This window comes from Mobula birostris, chromosome 6 (genome assembly GCF_030028105.1).
Source record: "Mobula birostris isolate sMobBir1 chromosome 6, sMobBir1.hap1, whole genome shotgun sequence".
Taxonomy (NCBI): domain Eukaryota; kingdom Metazoa; phylum Chordata; class Chondrichthyes; order Myliobatiformes; family Myliobatidae; genus Mobula; species Mobula birostris.
The window spans coordinates 91,111,378-91,137,028 of record NC_092375.1 but is presented as its reverse complement, the minus strand read 5'-3'; the positions used below and the strand labels follow the sequence as shown (position 1 = coordinate 91,137,028).

The 25,651-nt window shown below is 40.3% G+C and overlaps 1 protein-coding gene across 7 annotated transcripts in view; it reads left to right on the top strand.

The window, feature by feature from the left end:
• The first annotated feature begins 1,524 nt into the window (after nucleotides 1–1,524).
• akap11 (A kinase (PRKA) anchor protein 11) overlaps nucleotides 1,525–25,651 on the top strand; it is a 103,674-nt gene continuing 79,547 nt past the window's right edge. For 4 of the 7 annotated variants that reach the window (XM_072260829.1, XM_072260825.1, XM_072260831.1 and 1 more), the window contains exons 1-2: nucleotides 1,525–1,582; nucleotides 18,381–18,501. In XM_072260829.1, coding sequence (XP_072116930.1) covers nucleotides 18,409–18,501 — 93 coding nt within the window. In that variant the 5' untranslated portion in view covers nucleotides 1,525–1,582; nucleotides 18,381–18,408. Of the gene's footprint in view, nucleotides 1,583–2,497; nucleotides 3,255–10,484; nucleotides 10,524–18,380; nucleotides 18,502–25,651 lie in introns of those variants that run through there. The other 3 variants (XM_072260826.1, XM_072260827.1, XM_072260828.1) reach the window with 3 other exon arrangements.

Below are 25,651 nucleotides of genomic sequence, written 5' to 3'. Positions count from 1 at the left end.
GATTAAAGCTAAAACACAGGTGCAGCATACAATTATGAAGGCAAGCAGAATGTTGGCCTTCATTACAAGAGAATGATGGCTTTTATAATTATAGCCTGTTGAGATCTCACCCACTATACTCACAGTATAGTTTTTGGTCTCCTTACCGAAAAAAATCTCTCCAGAAAGGAAGTGCAACAAAGATTCATCAGTCTGATTCCTTAGGGACATGTTTGCTGCTTGAGCGGTGATTGAGCATTCTTGGCCAGGATTTTTCAGGTCAGAAGAATGAAAGGCAATCTCATTGAAACTTTTGAAATTCTCACGGTGGGGATGTTTTCCATGACTGCAGAGTCTAAAACTTGGGGGGACAGTCTCAAAGTAAGGGGGAAAGGCATTTAAGACAGAGAGAATGGCAAAGGTCATGAAACTTTGGAATTGTGTACTCCAAGAGATTGATGCATTTCTTGGATATTACAAGAATCAAGATATTAGTGTTGGTATTGATTTATTATTCTCATGTGTACCAAGACATGATAAAACTCTTTTGTTTTGCATGCCATCCATACCAATGGTGACATATACAATTATATTAAGGTTATATAAAGAACAGAATGCTTCAGGTTGTGTTAGAGAAAGTGCAGTGTAGGTTCACAAATGAAAAAGGCCACAACGAGGTAGACTGGAGATCCAAGAGTTCATTCTGTAGCCTATGAAAGGTCTGATGGAAGCTTGAATCTGTTGGTTCGTACACTAAGGCTTTTGTATCTTTTATCCAAAAGAAGAGGAAGAAGAGAGAGAATGAATGGGGTGGGAGGGATCCTTGGTAGTGTTGGCTGCTTTCTCAAAGCAGTGTAGCCGGAGTAGATGAAGAGAAAACTGATGGACTGGGCTGTATTCACAGCTCTCCACCTTCTTGCACTCTTGGGCAGAAGGGGTATTACTGGAAAGTGGAAGCGTGGTAGATCAGCTGAAATAACCAAACAGGCTCCACATCATATCCCCATTCCTTTCGTATTTACAACTTGCCAAGCCACTTCAGGAAGCAAGTCATTGAAAAGAACAAATAACCTCACACAGAAACCAGGACAATCCTCATGTCAATCCATCATCACCTGAACTAATATGGGATTTTAAATTCAGATTATGTGATTGACTGAATTTAAACTCCTCAGACCCAGTGATGGGATGGGACTGCTCTCTGTGGATGACCCTTCCAGGGAACTGATGCTGCCATTCCTTCAAGACGGAGTCACCCTCTGAACAACACCTCACTGCCTCAACCCAGAGTCCCTCACTGACGGGACTCAGAGCACCGGCTCCTTCTGCCACCCAGAAATCGCCTCAGCTCCTCCAACCCCTTCCCTCTCACACCAGCCATTCCGAGCCACCACCTTCACTCTCTCCCCGCCCGCGCCCCCTCTGGCTGCGTCGCGTCACTGCGACGTTTGGAGCCGCTCTTCGCTCGATTGATGCGGGCTGCTCTCCCAATCCCAGCTGATGGTGAGTCGGCGCTGGATTGCGGGGCCTATTGTTACCCCCTCCCCCGCTCTCCCCCCTCTCACCCCCACAACCCGGCATGAAGCGGCTCCGAAGCGTAACGGTGAGGGCTCGGGGACATGTTGGAAGGGGAGCGGAGGCCCGGAATGGTGGGGACCAGGGTAGCGGGGACTTGACGTGGGAGAATGGGATGGGGAGGGCCGGAGGCCTGTGGGATGGTGGAGGGAGCCGGGGCGATGAGGGAGGTCCCGGGGCCCTGAGGGAAGGCGATGAGGGAGGTCCCGGAGCCCTGAGGGAAGGCGATGGGAAGGGCTCCGGGGCCTCGGAGGCGGGAGTCAGGGTTCCGAGGGAAAGAGCCTGGGGCTTGGGGAAGAGGGTAGTGGAATATGGAGGAGAACGAGGGGTTGAGAAAATTGGGTGCGGGAGGTAGGTCGGGGCTTGCGGCATTCAGATTTTTGATGTGGCATTTGAGAGGAGGTCGGGTTGGGTTGGTTGCGGTGAGATTGGGGGTAGTGTGATAGGAAGAATGATAGCTGGTTGTGGAGGGAGGTCCTCAGATTCGAAAATTGGGTGATTCAGAATCGGATCTTGATTTTCCTTCTATTTCCTGGTGCCCATTCTCAGCTGAACTTTTGCTGGAAACCCACTTCCTTCACTTGCAGTTCTATTCTCATGGAAAGCTGACCACCTGGACGTTGGTATTAACTTTGTTTTGTTCAGATGTTGCCCCTTATACTGTAATCTGTTGTCAGCATTGTTCTCCTCAAAGATAAACTAACCTTGGTCCTTTAATCCTTTCAAACTACTTCCCTATCAACAACTTTCCTTTCAAGAACAGAAGACATTAGAAGCAGGTGTAGGTTGCCTGGTCCTTCGGATCTGCCATTCAATGTGATCATGGCATATCTGTCCTAGGTCTCAACTCCTTTCCTATATGTCATTTCCCTCATATCTCTAAATTCTCCCAAACATGTTTCCACCTCTTAGTGATCTGGCCTTCACAATTATTTAGTTTAGAGAATTCAAGAGTTTGACCACTCTGTGAGAAGACATTCCTTGTTCTCAGTCTTAAATCTTGTAACTATGTTGCTTGACTTGAAAGTTTTGCACTTGTGGAAACTTTTAAGCTCTTCCTTGACATGTCACCTTAGGATCTTGTATGTTTCAATAAGACCAGCCATTCTTCTAAACTCTAGAGAATATAGATCTAATTCCATTGATCTAGAATTTAGGGAATTCTGGATCAGTTCTGAATGGGGTTGTGGGATCCTGATGCTAGGACATGGAGGAGGTGTCTTGGCTGTCACCAGACAGGCATATAGTGAAACACAACAAAGAAAGAGGGAAAGGGAGAGGCATTGGAGAGAAAATCAGAAAGCGAGACAGAGAATGTGAGAACGATGGTGAAGTAGAAAGGATCAATGGAATGAACACATTGAAAGTTGTTGGGATGGGGAGTGGCTGGAGGGAGTCAGAGAACTGTGGAATAGAGTGAGGACAGAGGGTAGACAGATAGAGAAAATAGATTGGGTTAATTAAGGAGAATGGTAGAGTCATGTCAAAGTGAGAGTGAGACAGAAGTAAGATGACAGGCAGAAGACATGGGAAAGACCAAAGAAAAAGTATAGGGGAGATGTGTGTGAGAGAGAAAGGATATAAGAGAGACAAGGATGCACAGAAACAGTGAGCTAGAGGAATACAGAGTTCAAGAAACTGAGATGTTGGGTATAACACCCAAAAACAAGAAGCTGGAAGGGTTGGACCATGTACCAAAGGTAAGGAGAAGGAGAGTAGTTTTAAAAAAAAAGCGGTTCAGAAGCGTGAAAAAAAAATCAGTGAGGCAGATTCAGGCAAACAAATCAACAGTGATACAGTGAAGGGGGAAAACAAGTGAATGAGTGCAATGGATGGACTTGAGGATGGATGAGAGATTGGAAGTGGGAAAAAAAGAAATGAAAGGCACAGGTGGGAGGAAGAAATGGAGAAATTGAACCTATGATAGAGAGTGTGTGCAGATATGGAAGCAGAGGAGTAGGAAACAGTTTCAATCCAGAGTAAGTGTCGATAACTCAAGAATCAAGTCTCTTCCATGTGGAAGTTCTGACTGAGTATATTGTTGCACCTCCAATATGGAAAAGCACTTCTTAAAATTTTGTTAGGAACAGTTACACTATTTTCCCTGACTTAAGATAGCTCTTTAATACAGCAATCTGTTTGAGTAAGTCTGTCTGTACATCTACCTGAGAAGCCTCCTGTTCCTTCCATTTCTTTGATGATATACAGCTGATATATTTGTTCACTGGCTACTACTGCATATCAATACAATATTATATCAACGCAATCTTTTAAATTGCTCACTTTTTTTCCTAGTGATGTATTAGAGTTAGGGTTATTTTGCATAAAAATTATTAGAAAAACTGATTTGCAGTCAGGGGAAAAGCTGCAACATGGCAGGTGCATGTATTCTGGTTAGTGGGCCAGGAAAGTAGTAAATTGGATGTACGTAGTCCAGGGAAGTGTGAGAGAAGTTTGGAAAAATGCAGCAAGTTAAAGAATAAATGGAAGGATATTGAGTGGTGTGGAACAGAATGTGTGTCTATAGATCTTTGAAATACCACGTCAAGTCAATAAAATGGTTAAATGTCTTAACAGATACTGCATTTTATTAACTTGGGCATTACATACAGGTCCAGAGAGGTGATGCTAAACTATACAGCACTGGTTCGGCCACAGTTTGAATACAGTTTACAATTCTCGTCACAAGATTACAGGAAAATTGTGTTTGCTTTGGTGAATGTGCAGGAGAATTTTATAAAGGTGTTATCAGGACTGTAAATTTCTGTCTAGGAAGAAAGATTGGAAAAGCTTAGATTATTTATTGTGGAACAGAAAAGGTTGAGGCGAGACTAAGACTCAGTGACTAGAAAAAAACACAAGAGATTCTGCAGATGTTGGAAATCTAGAGTAACACGTACAGTCTTAGGCACACGTATGTAGCTAGGTTGCCTAAGACTTTTGCACAGTACTGTAGTCATTTATGTTTTGCATTGTATAGCCACAAAAAAACACTTCATGATATATGATGATCAGTAGATTCTAGAATTGTTCTGGAGGACTAGAAATTACAAATGACACTCCACTCTTCAAGAAGAGTGGGATGCAGAATAAAAGGAAATTATAGGCCAGTTAGCCTGATCTCAGTGATTGGGAGATGTTAGAGTCAGTTGCTAAGGATGTGGTTTCTGGGTACTTCGAGGCGCATGACAAAAGAGGCTGAAGTCAGCGTGGTTTCCTTAGGGAAAGTCTTGACTAAGAAATCTGTTGGAATTCTTTGAAGAAATAGCAAGCAGGATAGGCAGAGGAGAATTGGTGGATGTTGTGTAGTTTGATTTTCAGAAAACCTTTGACAGGGTGCTGTATATGAGGCTGCTAAGTAAAGTAAGAACTCAGGGTATTACAGGAAAGATGCTAGCATGGATAGAGTATTGGCTGATTGGCAAGAGGCAAAGATTGGGAATAAAGGGATCCTTTTAGGAGTGGCTGCCAGTGACTAGTGGTGTTCCACAGGGGTCTGTGTTGGGACTGCTTTGTGCATGTAAACGATTTGGATGATGAAATTGGTGTCTTTGTGACCAAGTTTGCTGATGATGCAAAGATAGGTATTGTTGCTGAAGCAAGGAGGCTGCAGAAGGACGAATTAGGAGAAAGGGGAAAGAGATGGCCGATAGAATACAGTGTTGGGAAGTGCATAGGCATATGCGTTGATAGAAGGAATAAAAGCACAGACTATTTTCTAAAGAGGGGAAAATTATAAAAAAAAACAAGGTGCAAAGTCATAGTCATACTTTATTGATCCCGGGGGAAATTGGTTTTCGTTACAGTTACACCATAAATAATAAATAGTAATAGAAACATAAATAGTTAAGTAGTAATATGTAAATTACGCCAGTAAATTATGAAATAAGTCCAGGACCAGCCTATTGGCTCAGGGTGTCTGACCCTCCAAGGGAGGAGTTGTAAAGTTTGATGGCCACAGGCAGGAATGACTTCCTATGACGCTCTGTGCTGCGTCTCGGTGGAATGAGTCTCTGGCTGAATGTACTCCTGTGCCCAACCAGTACATTATGTAGTGGATGGGAGACATTGTCCAAGATGGCATGCAAGTTAGACAGCATCCTCTTTTCAGACACCACCATCAGAGAGTCCAGTTCCATCCCCACAACATCACTGGCCCTACGAATGAGTTTGTTGATTCTGTTGGTGTCCGCTACCCTCAGCCTGCTGCCCCAGCACACAACAGCAAACATGATAGCACTAGCCACCACAGACTCGTAGAACATCCTCAGCATTGTCTGGCAGATGTTAAAGGGCCTCAGTCTCCTCAGGAAATAGAGAGGGCTCTGACCCTTCTTGTAGATGGCCTCAGTGTTCTTTGACCAGTCCAGTTTATTGTCAATTCGTATCCCCAGGTATTTGTAATCCTCCACCATGTCCACACTGACCCCGTGGATGGAAACAGGGGTCACCGGTACCTTAGCTCTCCTCAGGTCTACCTCCAGCTCCTTAGTCTTTTTCACATTAAGCTGCAGATAATTCTGCTCACACCATGTGACAAAGTTTCCTACTGTAGCCCTGTACTCAGCCTCATCTCCCTTGCTGATGCATCCAACTATGGCAGAGTCATCTGAAAACTTCTGAAGATGACGGGACTCTGTGCAGTAGTTGAAGTCTGAGGTGTAAATGGTGAAGAGAAAGGGAGACAAGACAGTCCCCTGTGGAGCCCCAGTGCTGCTGATCTCTCTGTCGGACACACAGTGTTGCAAGCACACGTACTGTGGTCTGCCAGTCAGGTAATCAAGAATCCATGACACCAGGAAAGCATCCACCTGCATCGCTGTCAGCTTCTCCCCCAGCAGAGCAGGGCGGATGGTGTTGAACGCACTGGAGAAGTCAAAAAACATGACCCTCACAGTGCTCGCTGGCTTGTCCAGGTGGGCGTAGACACCGTTCAGCAGGTAGATGATGGCATCCTCAACTCCTAGTCGGGGCGCGGCATCTTTGGCACAGGGATGAGGCAGGATGTCTTCCACAGTACAGGAACCTTCCGGAGCCTCAGGATCATGTTGAATACATGGCGAAATACTCCACACAGCTGAGGGGCACAGGCTTTGAGCACCCTGGTACTGACACCATCCGGTCCTGCAGCCTTGCTTGGGTTGAGATGTTTTAGCTGTCTTCTCACCTGTTCAGCTGTGAAGCCCACCGTGGTGGTTTCGTGTGGGGAAGGGATATAGTCATGAGAGCAGGGTGGGGGACTGTGAGGAGGGGTAGGAGGGGAGAGTGGAATATGTGTTGGTTGGGGGCCGACAACAGATGGCTCGTGTGGGATGGGCAGGGGACACAATGTCAAATCTGTTAAAGCACAGGTTAAGTTCATTGGCCCTGTCCACACTGCCTTCAGCTCCTCTGTTGCAAGTTTGCCAGAACCCAGTGATGGTCCTCATCCCCCTCCAGACCTCTGTCATGTTGTTCTGCTGGAGTTTCCACTCAAGCTTCCTCCTGTACCTGTGTTAAGCCTCCCTGATCTTGGCTTTCAGGTGCCTCTGTATTGCCCTCAGCTCCTCCCTATTTCCATCTCTAAACGCCCACTTTTTAGCGTTCAGGATGTCCTTAATGTCCTTTGTCACCCATGGCTTGTTATTTGAATACCAAAGGACAGTTCTTGTCGGAGCATTGCAGTCTACACAGAGGTTGGTGTAATCAGTGATGCACTCTGTGAGCCCATCAATATCCTCCATGTGGCTCACAGAGTGCCTGCCAGCCTATCACCTCAAAACAACCCTGGAGCGCCTCATAAGCCTCCTCCGACCATTTCGTCACTGTCCTCGAGGTTGCAGGTTTTCTCTTCACCAGAGGCATGTAGCAGGGTTCTTGATGCACCAGGTTGTGATCTGACCTTCCCAGTGTGGGGACGGGAGAGGAGCTGTATGCATCCTTAATGTTAGCGTACATCAAATCCAGAGTCCTCTCCCCTCTGGTTGTACAGCTCACATACTGCGTGAAGTTGGGCAGTGGGATTTGGGAGTCCTCATGCAGGATTTCCTAAAGGTTAATTTGTAGGTTAAATCGGTGGTGAGGAAGGGGAATGTCTCATTTAAAGAGGACTAGAATATAAAAGCAAGGATGTAATGCTGAGGCTGTGTAAGGCATTGGCAAGACCCCATTTGGAGTACAGTGAGCAGTTTTGGGCCCCTTATCTAAGAAAGGATGCACTGACATTCAGCAGTACTTTAGTATGATCTTGAAGAGGCTTGACCTTCAGTGCTGCATTTTTAGTGCTGAAAGTTGGAAACAAGTTTTCATCTGTCCAAAAACTGATACACAGAAAATAACTGATCCAGAAGGCCATTTTTCCATCATTTCGATCTCAGGTGACAACCTGATTCACAAAAATAATTCTCAACCCTGAGAAATACAAATATGCTCCTAAAGATGAGGTTAATGTGATTTTTATTTTGGTGCTTCCCATACAGAAGACCCTGGACCTGGGTCCTGTATAAATGCTCCATGTTACTTAAAATAAAAAAATGATCAAGTTAAGAGGATTTAGATATTTTTACTCAGTGTTGGATCAGTTTGGGAAATATCAAGAATCACGCAGACACATTGATTAATATATTTTGCGATGCACTGCAATCTTGACCTTGCAGATTTCTGTGGTTTACAGAGGAAGCATTCATGGCCACAGCATAGTTAAAGAGCGTGACAGATCAGAAACGGTTCATTCTGCCCATCTCATCGGTGTTGAGCTGTTATTCTGCCTAGTCCATTCAACCTACAGCTGGGCCATCACCCTCTATACCCTTCCTATCCATGTACTTACCAAACTCCTTTTAAATGTTGCATTTTAACCCGCATCAACCACTTCCACTAGCAGCTTGTTCCACACTCGCAGCACCCTTTAAGTGAAGAAGTTCCCCCTCAGATTTCTCTGAACTATTTCACATTTCCGACTTAACCTATAACCTCCAGTTTTAGTCTTACCCAAGCTTGTCTGCATTTATCCTATCTATACCTCTAATAATATTGTATCATCATCATCATCATCATCATCAGGTGCCATGGCAGTTTGAGCTTTGACTGCCATGGCCCACGCACTCCTGTTTCGGGTCAAGTGGATCAATTCATTGGTATTCATTTCCAGTTGTCTGGCTGCTGTCTCCATCATCATTTGTCTTCCTTTTGCTCTCTTCCCTTCAATCTTTTCCATAATTACCGTGCATTCTAACTCCTCTTTCTTAATCACATGTCAATGAAGTTACGTTGCCTTTTCATGATCTCATACATTATTTCTCTTTGTGTGCTGGCTCTGCTTATGACATTCTTGTTAGATACTTGTTTTGTCCATGATATTCTTTGCATCCTCCTCAAAAACCACATCTCTGCTGCTTCAATTCGTTTCCTCGTGTTACTAGATATTGTCCAACATTCTGAGCCATATAATATAACTGAATATACGTAACATTTCAGTACTCTGAGGCGGGTTGTCATGCCTAGTTTAGTGTTGGTCAGTATACTCTTCATTCTCGTAAAGGTGTCTTTTGCCATCCTTATTCTTCTTTTGATGTCCATGTCGCACCTGCCATCTGATGTCACCCAGCTTCCTAAGTAGCAAAAGTCCTGTACTTGTTTTATGTCTTGCTCGTTTATTTTTAGCCTGCAGATAGGATTTTCCTTCTTTTTGGATATCACCATACATTCTGTCTTTTTGCAATTGATAGATCGACCCATTTTTGCACTTTCTTCAACAATTATATCGATTAAGTTTTATAGTTCTTCCTCTGTACTTGTAATTAACACAGTGTCATCCACATATCTGAAATTATTGATGTTTTCACTGCCAACTTTGATTCCCAAGATGTCTCTTATTTTTTGTAATATTGTTTCACTGTACACTTTAAACAAATCAGGGGAGAAAACACACCTTTATCTAATGCCTCTCTTGATTTTTGTAAACTGACTTACTTCGCCATCTATTCTTACAGCGGCAGTTTGTTCCCAGTACAGATTTCTGATTAGGCGGAGGTCCTTCGAATCTAGATCTAGAGTTTCTGTAATATTTCAAATAACTTATTGTGCTTCACTTTATCAAATGCTTTTGTGTAGTCGATGAAACAAACAAACAAATCTTTTTGCACTTGAATAGCTCGTTCTGATAGTATCCTTAACATCAATATCGCGTTTCTTGTACCTTTGTCTTTTACAAAACCACATTGTTGTTTACTTATTTCAGCTTGTATCTTACTTTCAGCTCTTGTCATCAAAGTTCTTAGAAGTATCTTGATGATATCTCATTAAACTTATGGTCCTATGTAATTCACATTCTGTTACTCCAGGTTTCTTAGGAAGAATGATAAATACTGATATTTTTCATCTGTTCTGGTATTATTCCAGTCTCATAAATGTCATTGATTAAATCAGTAAGTTTTTCAATTCCATGATCTTCAAGGGCGTTAATTTGTTCTATTACTAATTCCTCAGGACCTGCTGCCTTTCCTTTCTTCATCTTATTTATTGCATTACGAACTTCAGATTTTAAAATACTTGGACCTTCAATTTTCTTCTTAATTTCTGGTTTTTCACCTCGATCGTCTTCAAACAATTCCTGAATATACTCAGTCCATCTGTTCATAATCTCATCTTTTTCCATGATTTCCATGTACAGTCCTTCGCTTTCAAGCATCCATCTGAAGAACAGAGGGGCTTTTTACCAGTGATATTCTTGATTTGTTGATGTACTCTTTTTGGATCAATAATAGGGATTCTTTCTAGTTGTTCACATTCCTGGTTTAACCATTCTTCTTTGGCTTTTTGACATAAGCTTTTAACTTTTTTATCTGAGAACTTGTATTCCATAAGATTTGTTTTCTTCTGTCTCCTTTCTTCCATTAGATTTTTGATATCATCTGTCATCCATTTATTCTTTGTGCTTTTTTCTTTTTTAGGAATCACTGACTTTGCTGATTCTACCAAGGCATCCTTCAGTGAGTTAAACTTCATTTCTACATGATTGCTATCATCTTCAACAGATTCTATTTCTAGACTTTGAAATCTATTCCTTACTTCAATTGTAAATTTTTGTCTTCAAAGTTTTTTTCTTTAATTAATTGCGAGTAGTCAAGGGATTGTTCAGGTTTTTACTACCTTAGTTTTTTAAGTTTTACTTTTACATGACATACTACTGGGTTATGGTCACTATTACAGTCTGCACCTGGATATGTTTTGCACTGAGTCTCCAAATCTTTGGTTTATAGTAATAAAGTCAATTTGATTTCTGGTGCTATCACCTGGGCTTTTCCAGGTCCACAAGCATCTTGGATGGTTTTTAAAGTAGGTATTCATGATGACCTGATTATTCATCTTGCACTATTTTTACCCATTTCTCGCCTCTTTCATTTCTTTCCCCTAGTCCAAATTTTCCTATGGTATTTCCATCAGCACCTTGTTGTACTTCAGCATTTAGATCTCCCATGACAATGACAATATCTTGAGATTTGCATCCATTCTTTGCTTGTTCAAGCTCTTCATAGAATTTATCTAAATCCTCATTTGTTCCATCTGTTGTTGGTGCATATACCTGTATAATTGCTAAATCAAATGGTTGTCCTCTGAATCTAACAAAGAGCACTCTTTCTGATATTGCCCAATGTCCTAAAACACTTTTTGCCATGTTTTCATCTATAAGAATTCCTACTCCATTTTTATGGGATGTTCCACAAGAATAATTAGTGTTTTATTTCTATTCTGACATGTTCCAGCACCTGTCCAACAAACTTCACTAATTCCATGATGTTAATTTTTAGTTTTTCCATTTCATTTATCACACTGTCCAATCTTCCTGCTTGGTATAGGGTTCTTACATTCCAAGTGGCAATAATTTTCTTTTGTGTTACTTGAATTTTATGAGCAGTAGCTTGATGACGGTCGGGGATCTCCTGCTGCCCAGAATCAATCCTACCAAGCGAACCGTCTTCAGAATTGTCTTGAAGATCCTCTTGACGCTGTTGTTGTGCTATACATTTTGTGAGTTTGGCCATGATTTTCTTAGCAAGTAGATTCTAGGAAACAACAGGAATTCTGCAGATGCTGGAAATTCAAGCAACACACATAAAAGTTGCTGGTGAACGCAGCAGGCCAGGCAGCATTTTATGAAATGGAACCAAGGGTGCTTGTGTCAAGGGTAGAGCCATGTCAAAGATAAAGTTCTTCATTGCAGGTGTTCCAGTGGATCCTGATTACCTCTTTGTTCTCAATAAGATTACCTGTTTTTGCCTCTCAGCAGGGTAAGCTATTGTGCCACTGTATTGAATACATCATGGCAGTAATGAGTTGCTGGAACCCCTGACTTCCTTCCACATTCTTTAGGTTACAAGCTTTCTGTTGTACCTAAAAGTTGCTGGTGAACGCAGCAGGCCAGGCAGCATCTCTAGGAAGAGGTGCAGTCGACATTTCAGGCCGAGACCCTTCGTCAGGACTAGAAGGGTCTCGGCCTGAAATGTCGACTGCACCTCTTCCTAGAGATGCTGCCTGGCCTGCTGCGTTCACCAGATTCTAGGAAACCTAATATCTAGCAACGGTGGTTTTCTATTGCCTTGCGTTGGGCGAAAAGAGAAAATCGCTATTTCTCTTCCCAAATGTTCATCTGCCTGTACTGTAGCTGTTGTCATTTGAGGTTGTAGCTCATCCGCCTTCTCCGTCATAAGTTCAGTTACTGAACCTGCCGGATCTGCCGTTGGCCTTCGCTTGTATCCTGAGCAGGAACCCTGGCAGGTGCTACCATTCTGGGTCAGAGCAGCCCTGGGAGCAATGAATGACTAAGGGTAACTGCACTTTCCCTAAAGCTCTGAAAGTTCCCAATCAGAGCCTCATCACCGGTTGCAGTTTACAGTCATACTCGGAAGACCCATAATATTGTATACCTCTATCAAATCTCCTCTCATTCTCCTGAACTCAAGGGAACAAAGTCCTAACTAATTCACCCATCCTCTGTAACTTCAGTCCTTAATTTCTGCAAGAATCCTTGTAATTTTTCTCTGTTCTCTGTCAATTTTGTTGATCGCTTTCCTGTAGATAGGTGACCAGAACTGCATACAATGCTTCAAATTTGGTCTCCAGCAAAGCCTTGTACAACTGTATCACTTCTGAAAAATACATTGGTCAGTTTTTTTTTGCATTGAACCAACTATTCTCATGCTAAAATGGGCTTGTCTGCTGACAGACTCTCTCTCCTCTATGCTTCCATTTTATTTCCCAGTATAAATTATGGGCCTGCACCTCGCATTTAATGCATTTAAGCAGGTGAAATGCGGGAGGTAAAGGCTGTTACAAACTCAATAAATTACTTTTTGAAAGAATCGTGAGAATAGAATGAGAAATACTTCTCTGTGGATCAATCTTTGGCAAAGGAAATTATTGCAAGTTGTTTGTCAGTATATGCCTACTGATGTACATATACACATCAGTAGTAGGAACGAATGTGAAATTATCCTGCTACGGTGAAATACTGTTGGTGGAAATCTGAAACAAAAGTTGGAGAATGGTAGAAATATTCAGAAGGTCATGCTGCATCTGTTGACAGAACAACTGAGGTCACACTTTGAGTTGTTGACCTTTCACCTTAACTTAGCAAGTATCCCCATGAGCTAGCAGATGCTAAGCTTTCCAAGTTCACCCTGCAGTGCAATAATGTGAAAGGAAGTGGGCTTGAAAATGTCCAGGAACTAGGGAGTGAATAAGTTGGTGGTAATCCATATGTTACCAAGGATGCTGGGTTTGAAGGAACTTTTTTGTTACCTTGTCTGATTTAAAACGGTGGCTTTAGTCTGAGGAGGAATATATAAAGAAGACAAGCTAGTGGAGTAAAACAGTGTGCAAATAATGAAAATTGAATAACCTACTGTAGACGTTAGGAATTCAGAGTAGAGTGATGGTTATTTGGAAAAGATTGGTTTGGGTGGTGACTGGCAAATGTCAAAGCATGCTAAGATGCTGTTACTTTAGGCAAGGTGAAAGAAAGTATACTTATTCTAAACGATCCTTTCATGTTTAACAATGATTACAGATGTTCTTAAGCTCTGATAGCTACATGAAGGTAAATTTTCAAAACACCTCCTAAAGAGTAAAACAACTCCAGAATGGTAACTGGACCCATGTAAATTAAACCTAATTTTGATAAGATTGGAAATTAAAGCTGTTAATACCTATAAAGCTACTTAAAACAAACTCTTGGAGTTTTCTGTATTATGTAAATTTATAGTATCTAACAAGCCCAGCAGACACAGAAGTTCCCAGCACTGTTTCTGCTTCATATAATCCTTGTCCTATTTATATTGTTTATTTGGGGTGTGAATATTTTCCAGCTCTGCAATACTGAATTGTTGACTATGAATAGAAGTGGTAGCACTGCAATGACTGCCAGTTGAGATCTGGACCGAATATGAACATAAGGCAAGAATAGGCACTGGTTTGAACTCAGTTTCATCATTCAGTAAGATCATGATTGATTCTTGATCTCAACTCCATTTTCCCTAAGATCCCAGAAATATGTCAATTTCTATCTTGAATACTCTTTATGACTGAGTATCCTCAGCTCCCCACGGAGAATACTTAAAAGGTTTCTCACCATTTGAAAGCTCAAATCAAGGGAAGCTGTGCCAGTCATTTCTTCTTAGAATCTTAGGTAGACTTGGTGCCTTCATCCAACCGTGAATATAAGCAGGCTGAGGCTCCTTTTGTGCCACGCTACTAATAATGATACAGAAATTATTCATATAGTTCTATCTGATTTATTTTGAAATGAGCAGGATTTACACATAGGTTCCAAACACTTACAAATGGAATAGATGATACTGAGATATATCCTAGGATGAGCTGGGACACATCATCATGATGTAACCTCAGGTCATCAGGTGTTTTAGGTCTTTCAGTGTCAGACACTGTCACCCAGGTGACCCAGCCAGGCTTAATCAAGCCCTGGCTTATGTCTCAGCAGCACTGGTCCTCATGTCACACCTCTTGATTCATAACCATCTGAAGGCTCACTTGGCAGCCTCTGTGACGGTCCTGATGGCTCTTTTCTTTGCAGCTCCCTGTAATGCCAAGGAGAGAGTAGGTTCTGCACAGTGAGTAGCCAACAAAACCTCTACACCTCACCTCTGTTGGCTCACATTACAAGCTTAGGTGAGCACCTTGGTTGGCATAGACAAGTTGGTCCAAAGAGCGTGATCTGTGCTGCAGTACTCTATGACTGACTATAAGTGTCTATCCCTGCAAATCTATTCCTTTCTCTTTTGTTGCATCTTATCAAGCGTTTTAAAATTCCTTGTATACCAGCTACTTTTACTAGTTTTCCTGTCAACATGTTCTACTCTAGTGGTTACATCCTCAGGAAAAACATAATTATGAGCTTTTTCAAACACAATTTCCTCTCCTGTGCTTGATAGAGTTTAGAAGAGGAAGGCTTGATAGGGTGGATGTACTAAGAATTTATTTGTTCTCTCATCAGGGAGTCTAGAAATGAGACATTGTTTCAAAATATAGGGTGGCCTACTTCAGGGTTAAAAATTGTTATCTACCATGCTCATCATATTAGCTCACTATATTTGCAATGGACCCAGCTGGTGGCGTAATGGCATCAGTGTCGGACTTCGGGATGAAAGGTCCTGAGTTCTAATCCAGCCGGCTCCCCTGCACGCTTTCCATCCATGCTGGGTTACGAGCTGGTGATCACTTTAGAAACTCACCCGGCAGAAGGCAATGGCAAACCACTGCTGTAACTTGCCTCGTACACGGTTCCCCACTACGTTAGACAGACGTGGAGGGAAATCGTCCGTTAACTGGAAAAACTCTGGATGTGACATATCTTTCCTCTATACTTGCAATACTATCTTTGACTAATCAAATTAGGATTTTCTAAGTGAATGGATTCTGGTATTTGTTGATCTCAAGCCAGGAGACTGGTTGGTAGTTCTCCAAATAGTTGTTACTTTGTACATAAAATACGGTGGTATCATGGTATTCGTTGGCAAATGGACAACCTCTTAAACCAAACTGATGGATATCTGAAGTATGTTAGTACTGTTTTAATTGCTGTGTATTGTATCAGTAACTTTGTGTTAGACAGCTCTATAGATTTCACATGATACTGCTTGTGTTTGGTTTGTGAATATAAAGTACTAGTGTAATTCACATTAAGTATTTACTTGGATAATTTTGTTCTACACACACTCAAGAATATTTTTATTTATTCACTGTTCGCTGCTGATCATCACTGTCCTTGCACAGAGTACTGCCAGAGATATGGAATTGCATCCAGATCTGGTTGAGTAGGGATTGCTGATATTTCCAAGGGCAATCAGGAACTGAATGTTTCTTTATCGGAATTAAGTCATGTCATGGACACTATAACTTCTGATAGCTCTTAATCATTTTTAGCAATGTAGATAAATATCTAAACTTTTACAGCTGTGCTTACAATTTTAAAGTGTCATTTCTCAATAATCTTTTTCCTAAGTAAATATTAATGATTTGCTATTGTGGTTAAAGCAATGTTGGAACACTTTTACAATGTCACTATGCTGTTTAATTTTGCAATGCTTCAGTTAGGTAGATTTGGATATTATTTTCAGTCAAAGGTTTTGCATTGTTGTTTTAAAAGAAGCACTTATTTGAGGTCAGTTTACTTTAGAAGTGTCATAACAGAAGTTTGCATTTTGCGCAAAATATCCCACAAGCATTAAAATGATAATGAACAAATAATCTACCAAAGTGTTGTTTCATAGATTAACATTTTCCCACTATGTGAACAGTGGAGACAAAATCCATCAGTAATGTGATGTAATGAGCTATTCAAGTTCTAATATATATTTAAAACTGAGCTGATTATGTCAAAAATCCAGACTTTTTTGCCTCTGATTCCTGCCCCGTGTACATTTAAACAGTAAGTATATAAGAGTTAGTAAGAGCAAGTTAAGTGAAAAGGTTTGGATTGTGATTTGAATTGATGTCATATTCCACAGTGATGAAGCACTTCTCTGTGTTTTGTAAATACTAAAAAATAATTTTTTGAAATGTATGAGTCAAGTTGTATGAAACTTATTAAATAGTTCCTATCATCTAAAACATAGCCAGTATGGATTGCCCATTAAAATAATTCCTAACACTTAATTTCCATTCGCCTTCATCGTTGTGCTCACTGATTTTCCTACTGCTTCCTGTTTTGTCAGCTGTTCATATTTTAACAGCCATTCTCATTTTCAAAACCTTCTTTGGCTTCACATATCTCTAATCCTGACATAAATCTCTTCTCTAGCTCTCCATCTTCAATATCCATGTGTTCCGACAATTCTGACCTCTCTTATCATTGTCACACAGGATAGAAGCTGGCCCTTTAGCTTGTCATACCAATTCTGACTGCACATATCTTTATTTTGTAATTCTCTTCACCAAGGCTTTTCTTAACTCCTTTCCTGTCTGTTGTGCACAATTTTATGGAGGTTGATAATTGCAGTCATCAGCACCTTCAGCATCATTTTGGGATGACAGAAAATGAAACAGAGATAGTTCTTGTTCTTGGATGTGTAGATGCCAAATATTTTAGATGCTAGTAGTTTTCTTTTGGGATATTCATGTGTTTGAGGAAAGTTCTTGCCTACTAGTTGCACCATGGTTTATAAATGTTATCAAATACCATATTAAGAATGAACATAACTGAAGAAAGAGATGGACCTGTGCTTGAATTTGGTTAGTCTAATTCAGTGTATTTCAGCAACTTTGTAAGAGGGAGAGGTTGGTACTAATGTTGCAGTAAAGCACATATAAAAACACTGTTAATCTACTCATGTATGTGTGGGGGGAGGGTTGTTTTTGCAGTGGTTGACTGTTGATGAGTTTACACATGTCCGCAGAATTTTATGCCATCAGATGCGTCACTTTTTCAGCTGTGAAAATGGAATTGACATTACAGTATGTATTAGGTTTCTCAGTTCTCAATGTTCTTGGTTGACTCATGCCATGCTTATAGAAGAGGAAGGATCTCATTTCCTGCTCTTGCATATTTCATATTGTTCCTGTTTACATGGTAGTTTCTTGAAACATTTATCTTTCAAAACTTAGGGAGCTAGGGCTTTACTCTTTGGAGAGAAGAAGGATGAGAGGAGACATGATAGAGGTGTACAAGATAATAAGAGGAATAGATAGGGTGGATAGCCAGCACCTCTTCCCCAGGGCACCACTGCTCAATACCAGAGGACATAGCTTTAAGGTAAGGGGTGGGAAGTTCAAGGGCGATATTAGAGGAAGATTTTTTACTCAGAGAGTAGCTGTTGTGTGGAATGCACTGCCTGAGTCAGTGGTGGAGGCAGATACACTCGTGAAGTTTAAAAGACTACTAGACAGGTATATAGAGGAATTTAAGGTGGGGGCTTATATGGGAGGCAGGTTTTGAGGGTCAGCACAACGTTGTGGGCCGAAGGGCCTGTACTGTGCTGTACTATTCTATGTTCTAAAACTCGTCAAAAATAGAAGGGAAACACATTTGGGTAAGTGTTTAATTTTCTATACACACTCATTTGCGCCCTTGTTAGAGGAGTTATGAAGTAAATACAGCATGGAGACAGGCCCCTTGGCCCAACTCATCCATGTGAACTGTGGTGCCGACCAAGCAAACTGCAGTTTCATCTCACACACTGGGATGTTTGGAGATAAAATACATAATTCAGAGCAATAAGACTAAAGATTTGAATTTTACAGCTTCAAAGCAATTCTGTTTTTTTCCTGTCACCTATTCCATGTCACCATCCATCCTTCCATAACTCTTTCATTATGTTTTTGTTTATTCGTAGTAGCCTCTAGTTGAATTACCAGCATCAGATGCTGCAATACAAAAATCAAGCTACAATGGAAAAAATGGAAAAAAACAGGCTAAGAAGTGGCTGGAAGTCCAGAATATCTCTCAAGAAAGAGGTAATGGAATGTGTCTCTTTTAGTTGTATGTTTCAAATAATCATTGGTTTTCACTTCGCTGTAACCTGTAAAAATTTTCACTTCAGGATATTGATGAGTTTTTCAAACCTCTTAAGACTGGCTGTCATATTTGTTTACTGGAAACACAGTTGGTAAACATAATTTTAGCTCCTATTTAAGAAAATGTATGCTAGCATTGAAATCAATCTGAAAGAGATTCCTGCAAAGGGATGGTTATCCTATGGGGAGCAGATTAGATTTTGGAGTTTACTAGGGATGAATTTGTTGAAACATACAAGATCCTTATGGGTCATGACAGGGCAGATGCTGAAACATTTGCACTAGTGGGTGATTCTAGAGCATGCATTCCCAACCTGGTTTTAATGCCTTGGACCAATACCATTAAGCAAGGAGGTTCATGGAACCCGGGTTGAGAACCTCTGATTTAGACTGATGAGCCATAGTTATTACAGGTGTAGTTTCAAGGTGTTTGGAAGAGGGGATGTTGGGGGTAAGTTTTTTACATGGAGAGTGAAATGCACTGTCAGCGATGGTGGTAGGGACGGATATAATAGGGTCTTTTAAGAGACTCTTAGATAGGTACATGGAGCTTAGAAAAATAGAGGGCTATGCAATGGGGGAATTCTAGGCAGTTTCTAGAGAAGGTTGCATAGTTGGCACAACATTGTAATGTGCTGTAGATGTGTACTATGTACTACATCATATCTCATGTTAAGATCACTTGCTTGTGATTTAGAAAAACAAAGTAAACTGAACTGTAAGAAAATTAAAATAAGTAAATAATGTTGAATAATAATTGGGATAAAACAAACTGCAGATGCTTAAAATCTGATACACAAACAGGGATGTTGGAAGCTTTTTCTGGTTAAGTAACATCAGTGGAGAGGAAAACCGGGACAAGGATCCTGGAAAAGTGAGAAATCAAATGTTCATGTTTAGAATTTACATCAGAGAAAGAGAGCATGTCTGATATTGAGAAAACTATGGAGAGGATATTATTTTTGGGGTGTGGCAAGAGTGGGTAATGACACCCCTAGGATTGTTCTACCAAGAACCAAAATAGACTTGGTGAGTTGCATGACTTTGAACCATCATTACTTCATGACTAAAGTCATAAAGTAATAATACAGCAAGTAAGTAGGCCCTTCAGCCCAGCATCTCCATGGTGTCCACCAGGCTAGTTCCATTTCCCCACATTTGACTTACACACCTCTGAACCCCTTTTATCCATGTACTTATCTAAATGTCTTTTAAATGCTGTTGCTGTACCTGTCTCAACCACTTTCTGGCGGGTATGCACTACCCTGATTAGAAATTGTCCCTCAGTTCCTATTAAATCTTTCACCTCTCACCTTCAGCCTGATCCCTCTAGTTTTTAGTTTCCCTTCCTTGAGGAAAAAGACTATGTGCGTGCACTCTGTCCACGTCCCTTATGATTATATACATCTCCTTTTGGTTACCACTCAGGTCTCCTACTTTCCAAGGAATAAAGTCCTAGCTTGTCCAATCTAACCCTGTAACTCAAGGTTCCAGCACCGTCCTCGTAAATCTTTTTTGCACTCTTTACAGTTTAATGATGACTTTCCTACAACAGGGCAACCAAAACTATGCATTATATTCTAAGTGTGGTCTCACCAGTATCTTGTTCAACAAAAGATAATGTCCTAACTCCTATATTCAATGTCCTGATTAAAGGCCAGAATGCTAAACATCTCCTTCAGCACCCTATCTATCTGAGACACTGCTTTCAGCAAACCCATGAATAGAACTTTGTCATCCCAGTAAAATAACAGTGTTGAAGAAAATTGTAGCATAAAGAGTGACAAAATCGCGGAACCAGATGGTTTCTGCCCTAGCACTCCTATAAAGTGCTACCTTTAAAGTGACAGCAGATACCTTTTTAGTAATCTTTTCTGAGCAGCCAGGATCAGTAGGATAATGGACAGATATTCTTTTTGATAGGTTGTTCATAATCTGCAAGTGTCTATATTGACTGTAACTCTTCACCACATTTATTAATAACTGAAATGATAGAATAGAAATTAACATTCAGTAAAGCTTTACTATCCAGGACTTCTGGTCAAGATGGCGATGGTTTAGTTGCTGAAAGCTATCGCTCCGTTCTATTTCTTATCTCTGCACTCCTTCTCTCTTTTTTTTACTCCAAACTGTTAAACTTTTTATCTCCCTTCTGCCTGCGAATACGCCTGTTTTACAATGGCTTCAAAGACCACCAAATGGGGAAAAAAGAAGTTCCAGTGGCCAGCCTCTTGGGCAAAAACGTTACCTTGATACTAGAACAGCATCGACAGGAGATAATAACTATAACTGAATTTAGGTCTTTCAGTTCATTGGAATTGAAATTGGATGAAATTAAATCCAAAGTGGAGGATCATGCCCAACATTTATTGCATCTCGAGTTTGCCACAGATGATTTAGACTGCCATTTTAAAGCATTGGTAAGTGTTTGTTCCAGCTTGAGAGATCATAACAGCAAGCTAATATCCAAAGTTACTGACCTAGAAAGTTGGAGCAGACATCAAAATATACGTATTCTTGGCTTGCCAGAGTCTATTGAACATGGATCTCCCACTGAATTTTTCTCCACTTTGCTATGTGAGATTTTTGGTAACGATATACTTTCGACCACGCCCGAGATAGAGCTCATTGCACCTTAGCGCTAAAGGCTGATTTATACTTGTGCGTAGGGGCTACGCCGTAGGCTGATTTATAGTTTTGTGTAGCTGTACGCCGTAGCAAGCATGCGTAGTTGTGTCTGCGTTGCTCTGCAGTTCACAGCCAAAACGCTAGTTGGTGGTGGGGTTTCTGTGCCACTGTGTTGAGTTTCTTCATGAGAGACATGGATGAGGAAATGCATTTCAAATATTTTCGGATGTCGGCAGGTAGATTTGATGATTTGGTACATCATCTCCATTTATTTCGCATCAGTGTACAGACAGGGCGGAGAAAAGCAACCGGAAATGTGATGCTACCATGCTACCACAGTTTTTGCAGTCTGCGTTGCCGCGATGCGTGAGTTACATTTTTGGGGAGGTACACGTCACCCTATGGCGTAGGGTACACGGTACCTACGGCGTACATTTGACGCAGAAGTATAAATTGTACTTAAACCGGAGCCAGAGCACAGGCCACACCCAGTAATTATTCGTTTTCATCGCAACCAGATTAAAGATCTTTTGGTTAAAGAAGCCCGTTGGAGAGGGAAGTTGGAATACAAGGGTCAGCCAATTCGAGGACTATGCTTCCCAAGTTCTGAGTCTGTGAGCTGAGTATAAAGGAGTCATGAAAGAACTATATAATCGTGGATTCAGGCCTTCCCTTCGATTTCCAGCTTGCCTCTGAATAATTTTTACTAGTGGAGGCAAAAAGTGGTTTAACTCGGTTACAGAAGCTCAGAAATTTATCGTTAGCCTCCCTGTTACTTCGAGTCCCTCAGATTTGGTCTGATTACTTATACTGGTGGAGAAGTACTTTTTTTTCCCTGATTTTTCTTTCTTAAGTCAGTAAATTTTTTTTCATAGTTTCTCGCGGGTAGGTCATTGGGAAAAGTCTGTTTACTTGTTCTTATATTTTTTCTTAAATACTAGTTCATATCTTGTTTTTTGGATTATTACCTTGAGTTAAGCTTAACAAATTTTAGTGGAATTGTTTTTCTTTTTACTATGTATAACTTTAATTTGTAGTGCTAAAAGTTTTCTGGTTTTTAATTGGTAAAAGATGGAGCTGATGATGTTAAGAGACAGGAAGTTGGGTTATGGGGTGACTTTTTTTTTTGAAGAGCTTGCTGCTTTTTAGTAGGGTGTGAGGGTAGGGGAGGGAACTCTAACACCAATATTATTCATAGAACCTTTAGATACTTGTATTATTCAGGAAGTATTTCTGTCCTGTTTTTCTTGTTTTATACTTTTGCCCCAGAGCTGTTACTTGAATTTCTGACAATGCTTATGCCTACCATCCTCTATCTTTTTTTTAAAGGATGATGGTTAGTCCGTTAAATTTTGTAAGCTGGAACGTTAAGGGATTGAACCATCCTGTTAAAAGAAGGAATGTGTTTTCACATCTTAAACAGCTTAATGCAGCAATTGCTTTTTTACAAGAAACACGCATTTGCAGTTCTGATAACTCTCATCTCATGTCAAAATGGGTGGGGCAGCACTTCCATTCTTCTTTTCAGGCTAAAGCCAGGGAGGTCTCAATTCTTACAAATCAAAATGTTCCCTTTGAGCTTCATAACAAAGTATCTGCTACAAGTCGTTTTATTATTGTATCAGGGAAATTATATAACACACTGATAGTCTTGGCTAACTTATACGCTCCGAATTTGGATGATGTGGAGTTTTTTGATAGTTTCTTCTCCTTATTGCTTGAGCTGAGTTCATATTCTCTCATATGGGGCGGTTTTTTAATTGTTGGTTAGATCCAGTTTTGGATCAATTGTCCTCTATTCCTAGACTACCAAGTAAATCTGCTTTATCAATTCAGTCTTTCCTTTCCAATTATGGTATCTCCAATGTATGGCATTTTGTCCATCCAAATGAGAGAGATTACTCTTTTTTTTCACATGTCCATCACACTTTTACTAGAATTGATTACTTTTAGTTGATAATCAGCTGATTCCATCTGTTCGCTCTTCACACTATCAGAGTATATTGAGTTCAGATTACGCCCCAGTCACCCTGTCTATAATTCTTCCTGGTTTCCCCCCAGTGAATAAGCATTGGCATTTTAATCCAACCTTGTTGTCGGATAATGATTTTGTAAAATTTATGGAGGACCAGATAACTTTTTAAAAAAAAATACTAACACGTCATCTGAAACCTCAAGTCAGGTTGTTTGGGATGCTGTGAAAGCATATCTAAGGGGTCAAATAATTTCATATACTGTGAATTTGAAAAGAAAGACCCATAAAGAGTGATTAGATCTGGTCAATCAAATTAAAGCAACAGACCAACTATATGCCCAGACCAAAAATCTGGAGTTGTATAAGAAACGAGTGGAACTTCAAACTAAGTTTAACCTTATTTCCACTCACCCAATTGAATGCCAACTTTTGGAAAGTAAGAGACGGTTTTATATCCATGGTGATAAATCTGGTACATTTTTAGTTAACCAACTAAGATGCTCTAAAGCTAAACAACATATTGCAAAAATTTGAATGGGAAATGGGAACATTACCTTGAATTATCCTGAAATTAATGACACATTTAAGAATTACTATTCTTGACTCTATACTTCTGAATCTTTAAATGATAATATTTCTGTCGAGCATTTCTTAAATAGTTTAAATATTCCTACGATTTCTCCTGAATGAGCCATTATCATTAGAGGAAATGTCCTCAGCTATTTCTGTACTGCAGTCTGGTAAATTTCCTGGACCTGATGGGTTCTCTGCAGAATTCTATAAATCATTTTCCTCACTGCTTTTGCCTCACCTGAGTTCAGTTTTATTCAACTCTTTTAAACAAGGTAAGTTTCCAGCATCATTTAATGAGGCATGTATCATTCTTTTAGCGAGAAAAGGCAAAGATCCATCAGAGTGTTCTTTGTACAGGCTGATTTCTTTGCTAAATGTCGATGTTAAAATTTTTGCTGAAGTTTTGACCCGCAGATTGGAGAACATTCTACCCTTAATTATTTCTGAAGACCAAACTGGTTTTTATTAAAAATCATCTCCTTTTTTTAATACGTGGCGTCTATTTAATATTGTGCACTCACCTTCAGCTGGGATTCCTGAATGTGTTATTTCTCTAGATGTGGAGAAAGCGTTTGATCGTGTGGAGTGGTATTATCTTTTTGCAATTTTAGGAAAATTTGATTTTGGACAAAGTTTTATTACGTGGATTAAATTGTTGTATTTACACCCTGCTGCTTCTGTCTTGACCAACTCTCAGCAATCCCAACTTTTCAACTTTAAACGTGGCACCCAGCAAGGGTGCCCTTTAAGTCCCTTACTTTTTGATCTGGTCATAGAGCCATTGGTGATTGTGTTTCGTAGCTGTGCTGAATTGATGGGGATTTGGAGGGGGGGGGGTGTTGAGCGTAAATTCTCTCCTTATGCTGATAATTTTTACTTTTTATATCAAATCAGACTACATCCTTATCCCCAATGTTTTCACTCCTTAACAAATTTAGCCAGCTTTCCAGATACAAACTTAATTTACATAAGAGCGAACTCTTTCCAATAAACAGAGAAGCACAAATATTAGAATTTCATAACCTCCCTTTTAAAGTAGTAAATAATCAATTTACTTACCTTGGCATTACAGTAACAAGGAATTATAAGCGTCTTTTTGGAGAAAATGTCACTAATCTTTTAAACCATACAAAACAGAGTCTAGTACAGTGGTCACCCCTGTCTATGTCTCTGATAGGTAGAATTAATATTGTTAAAATGTATATCCTTCCTACATTTTTATACTTATTTCAATCTTTACTAATTTTTATTTCTAAAGCTTTTTTTGACTTGTTAGATTCTATTATTTTGTCCTATCTATGGAAGGGCAAACGTCCCAGACTAAATAAAGCTCACTTTCAAAAACCCAAAAGGGTAGGTGGTACGGTCTTGCCCAATTTTCGTTTATATTACTGGGCAGCCAATATATATTGTCTTATCTTTTGGTCTTACTTTTATAATCAGTCTAACTGCCCAATATGGGTGGCAGTGGAGTTGAACTCTTACAAGAACTTCTTCATTTCCGCACTTCTTGGATCCACACTTCCTTGCCATCTGTCTAAACCAATTGTTAATCCTGTCATCAGACACACTCTGAGAATATGGGCTCAGTTCAGAAAATATAATGGTCTGCACGGTTTCTCTCTGACTAGTCCTATTCTACATTATCATCTTTTTCAGCCTTCTATGCAGGATTTCACATTTCAAGACTGGCACAGAAAGGGCATCAGGTGCTTTGAAGATCTTTTCGTAGACAATCTCTTTGCAACTTTTGAACAACTATCTGTAAAGTTCAACCTACCCAACACTCATTTCTTCAGATATCTCCAAATTAGACATTTTATCAACCCTTTAATACCAAACTTTCCTGAGGTACCCGATAAAAATGTTGTGGACTTGCTTCTTCGTATGAACCCATTGGTTAAAGGTTTAATA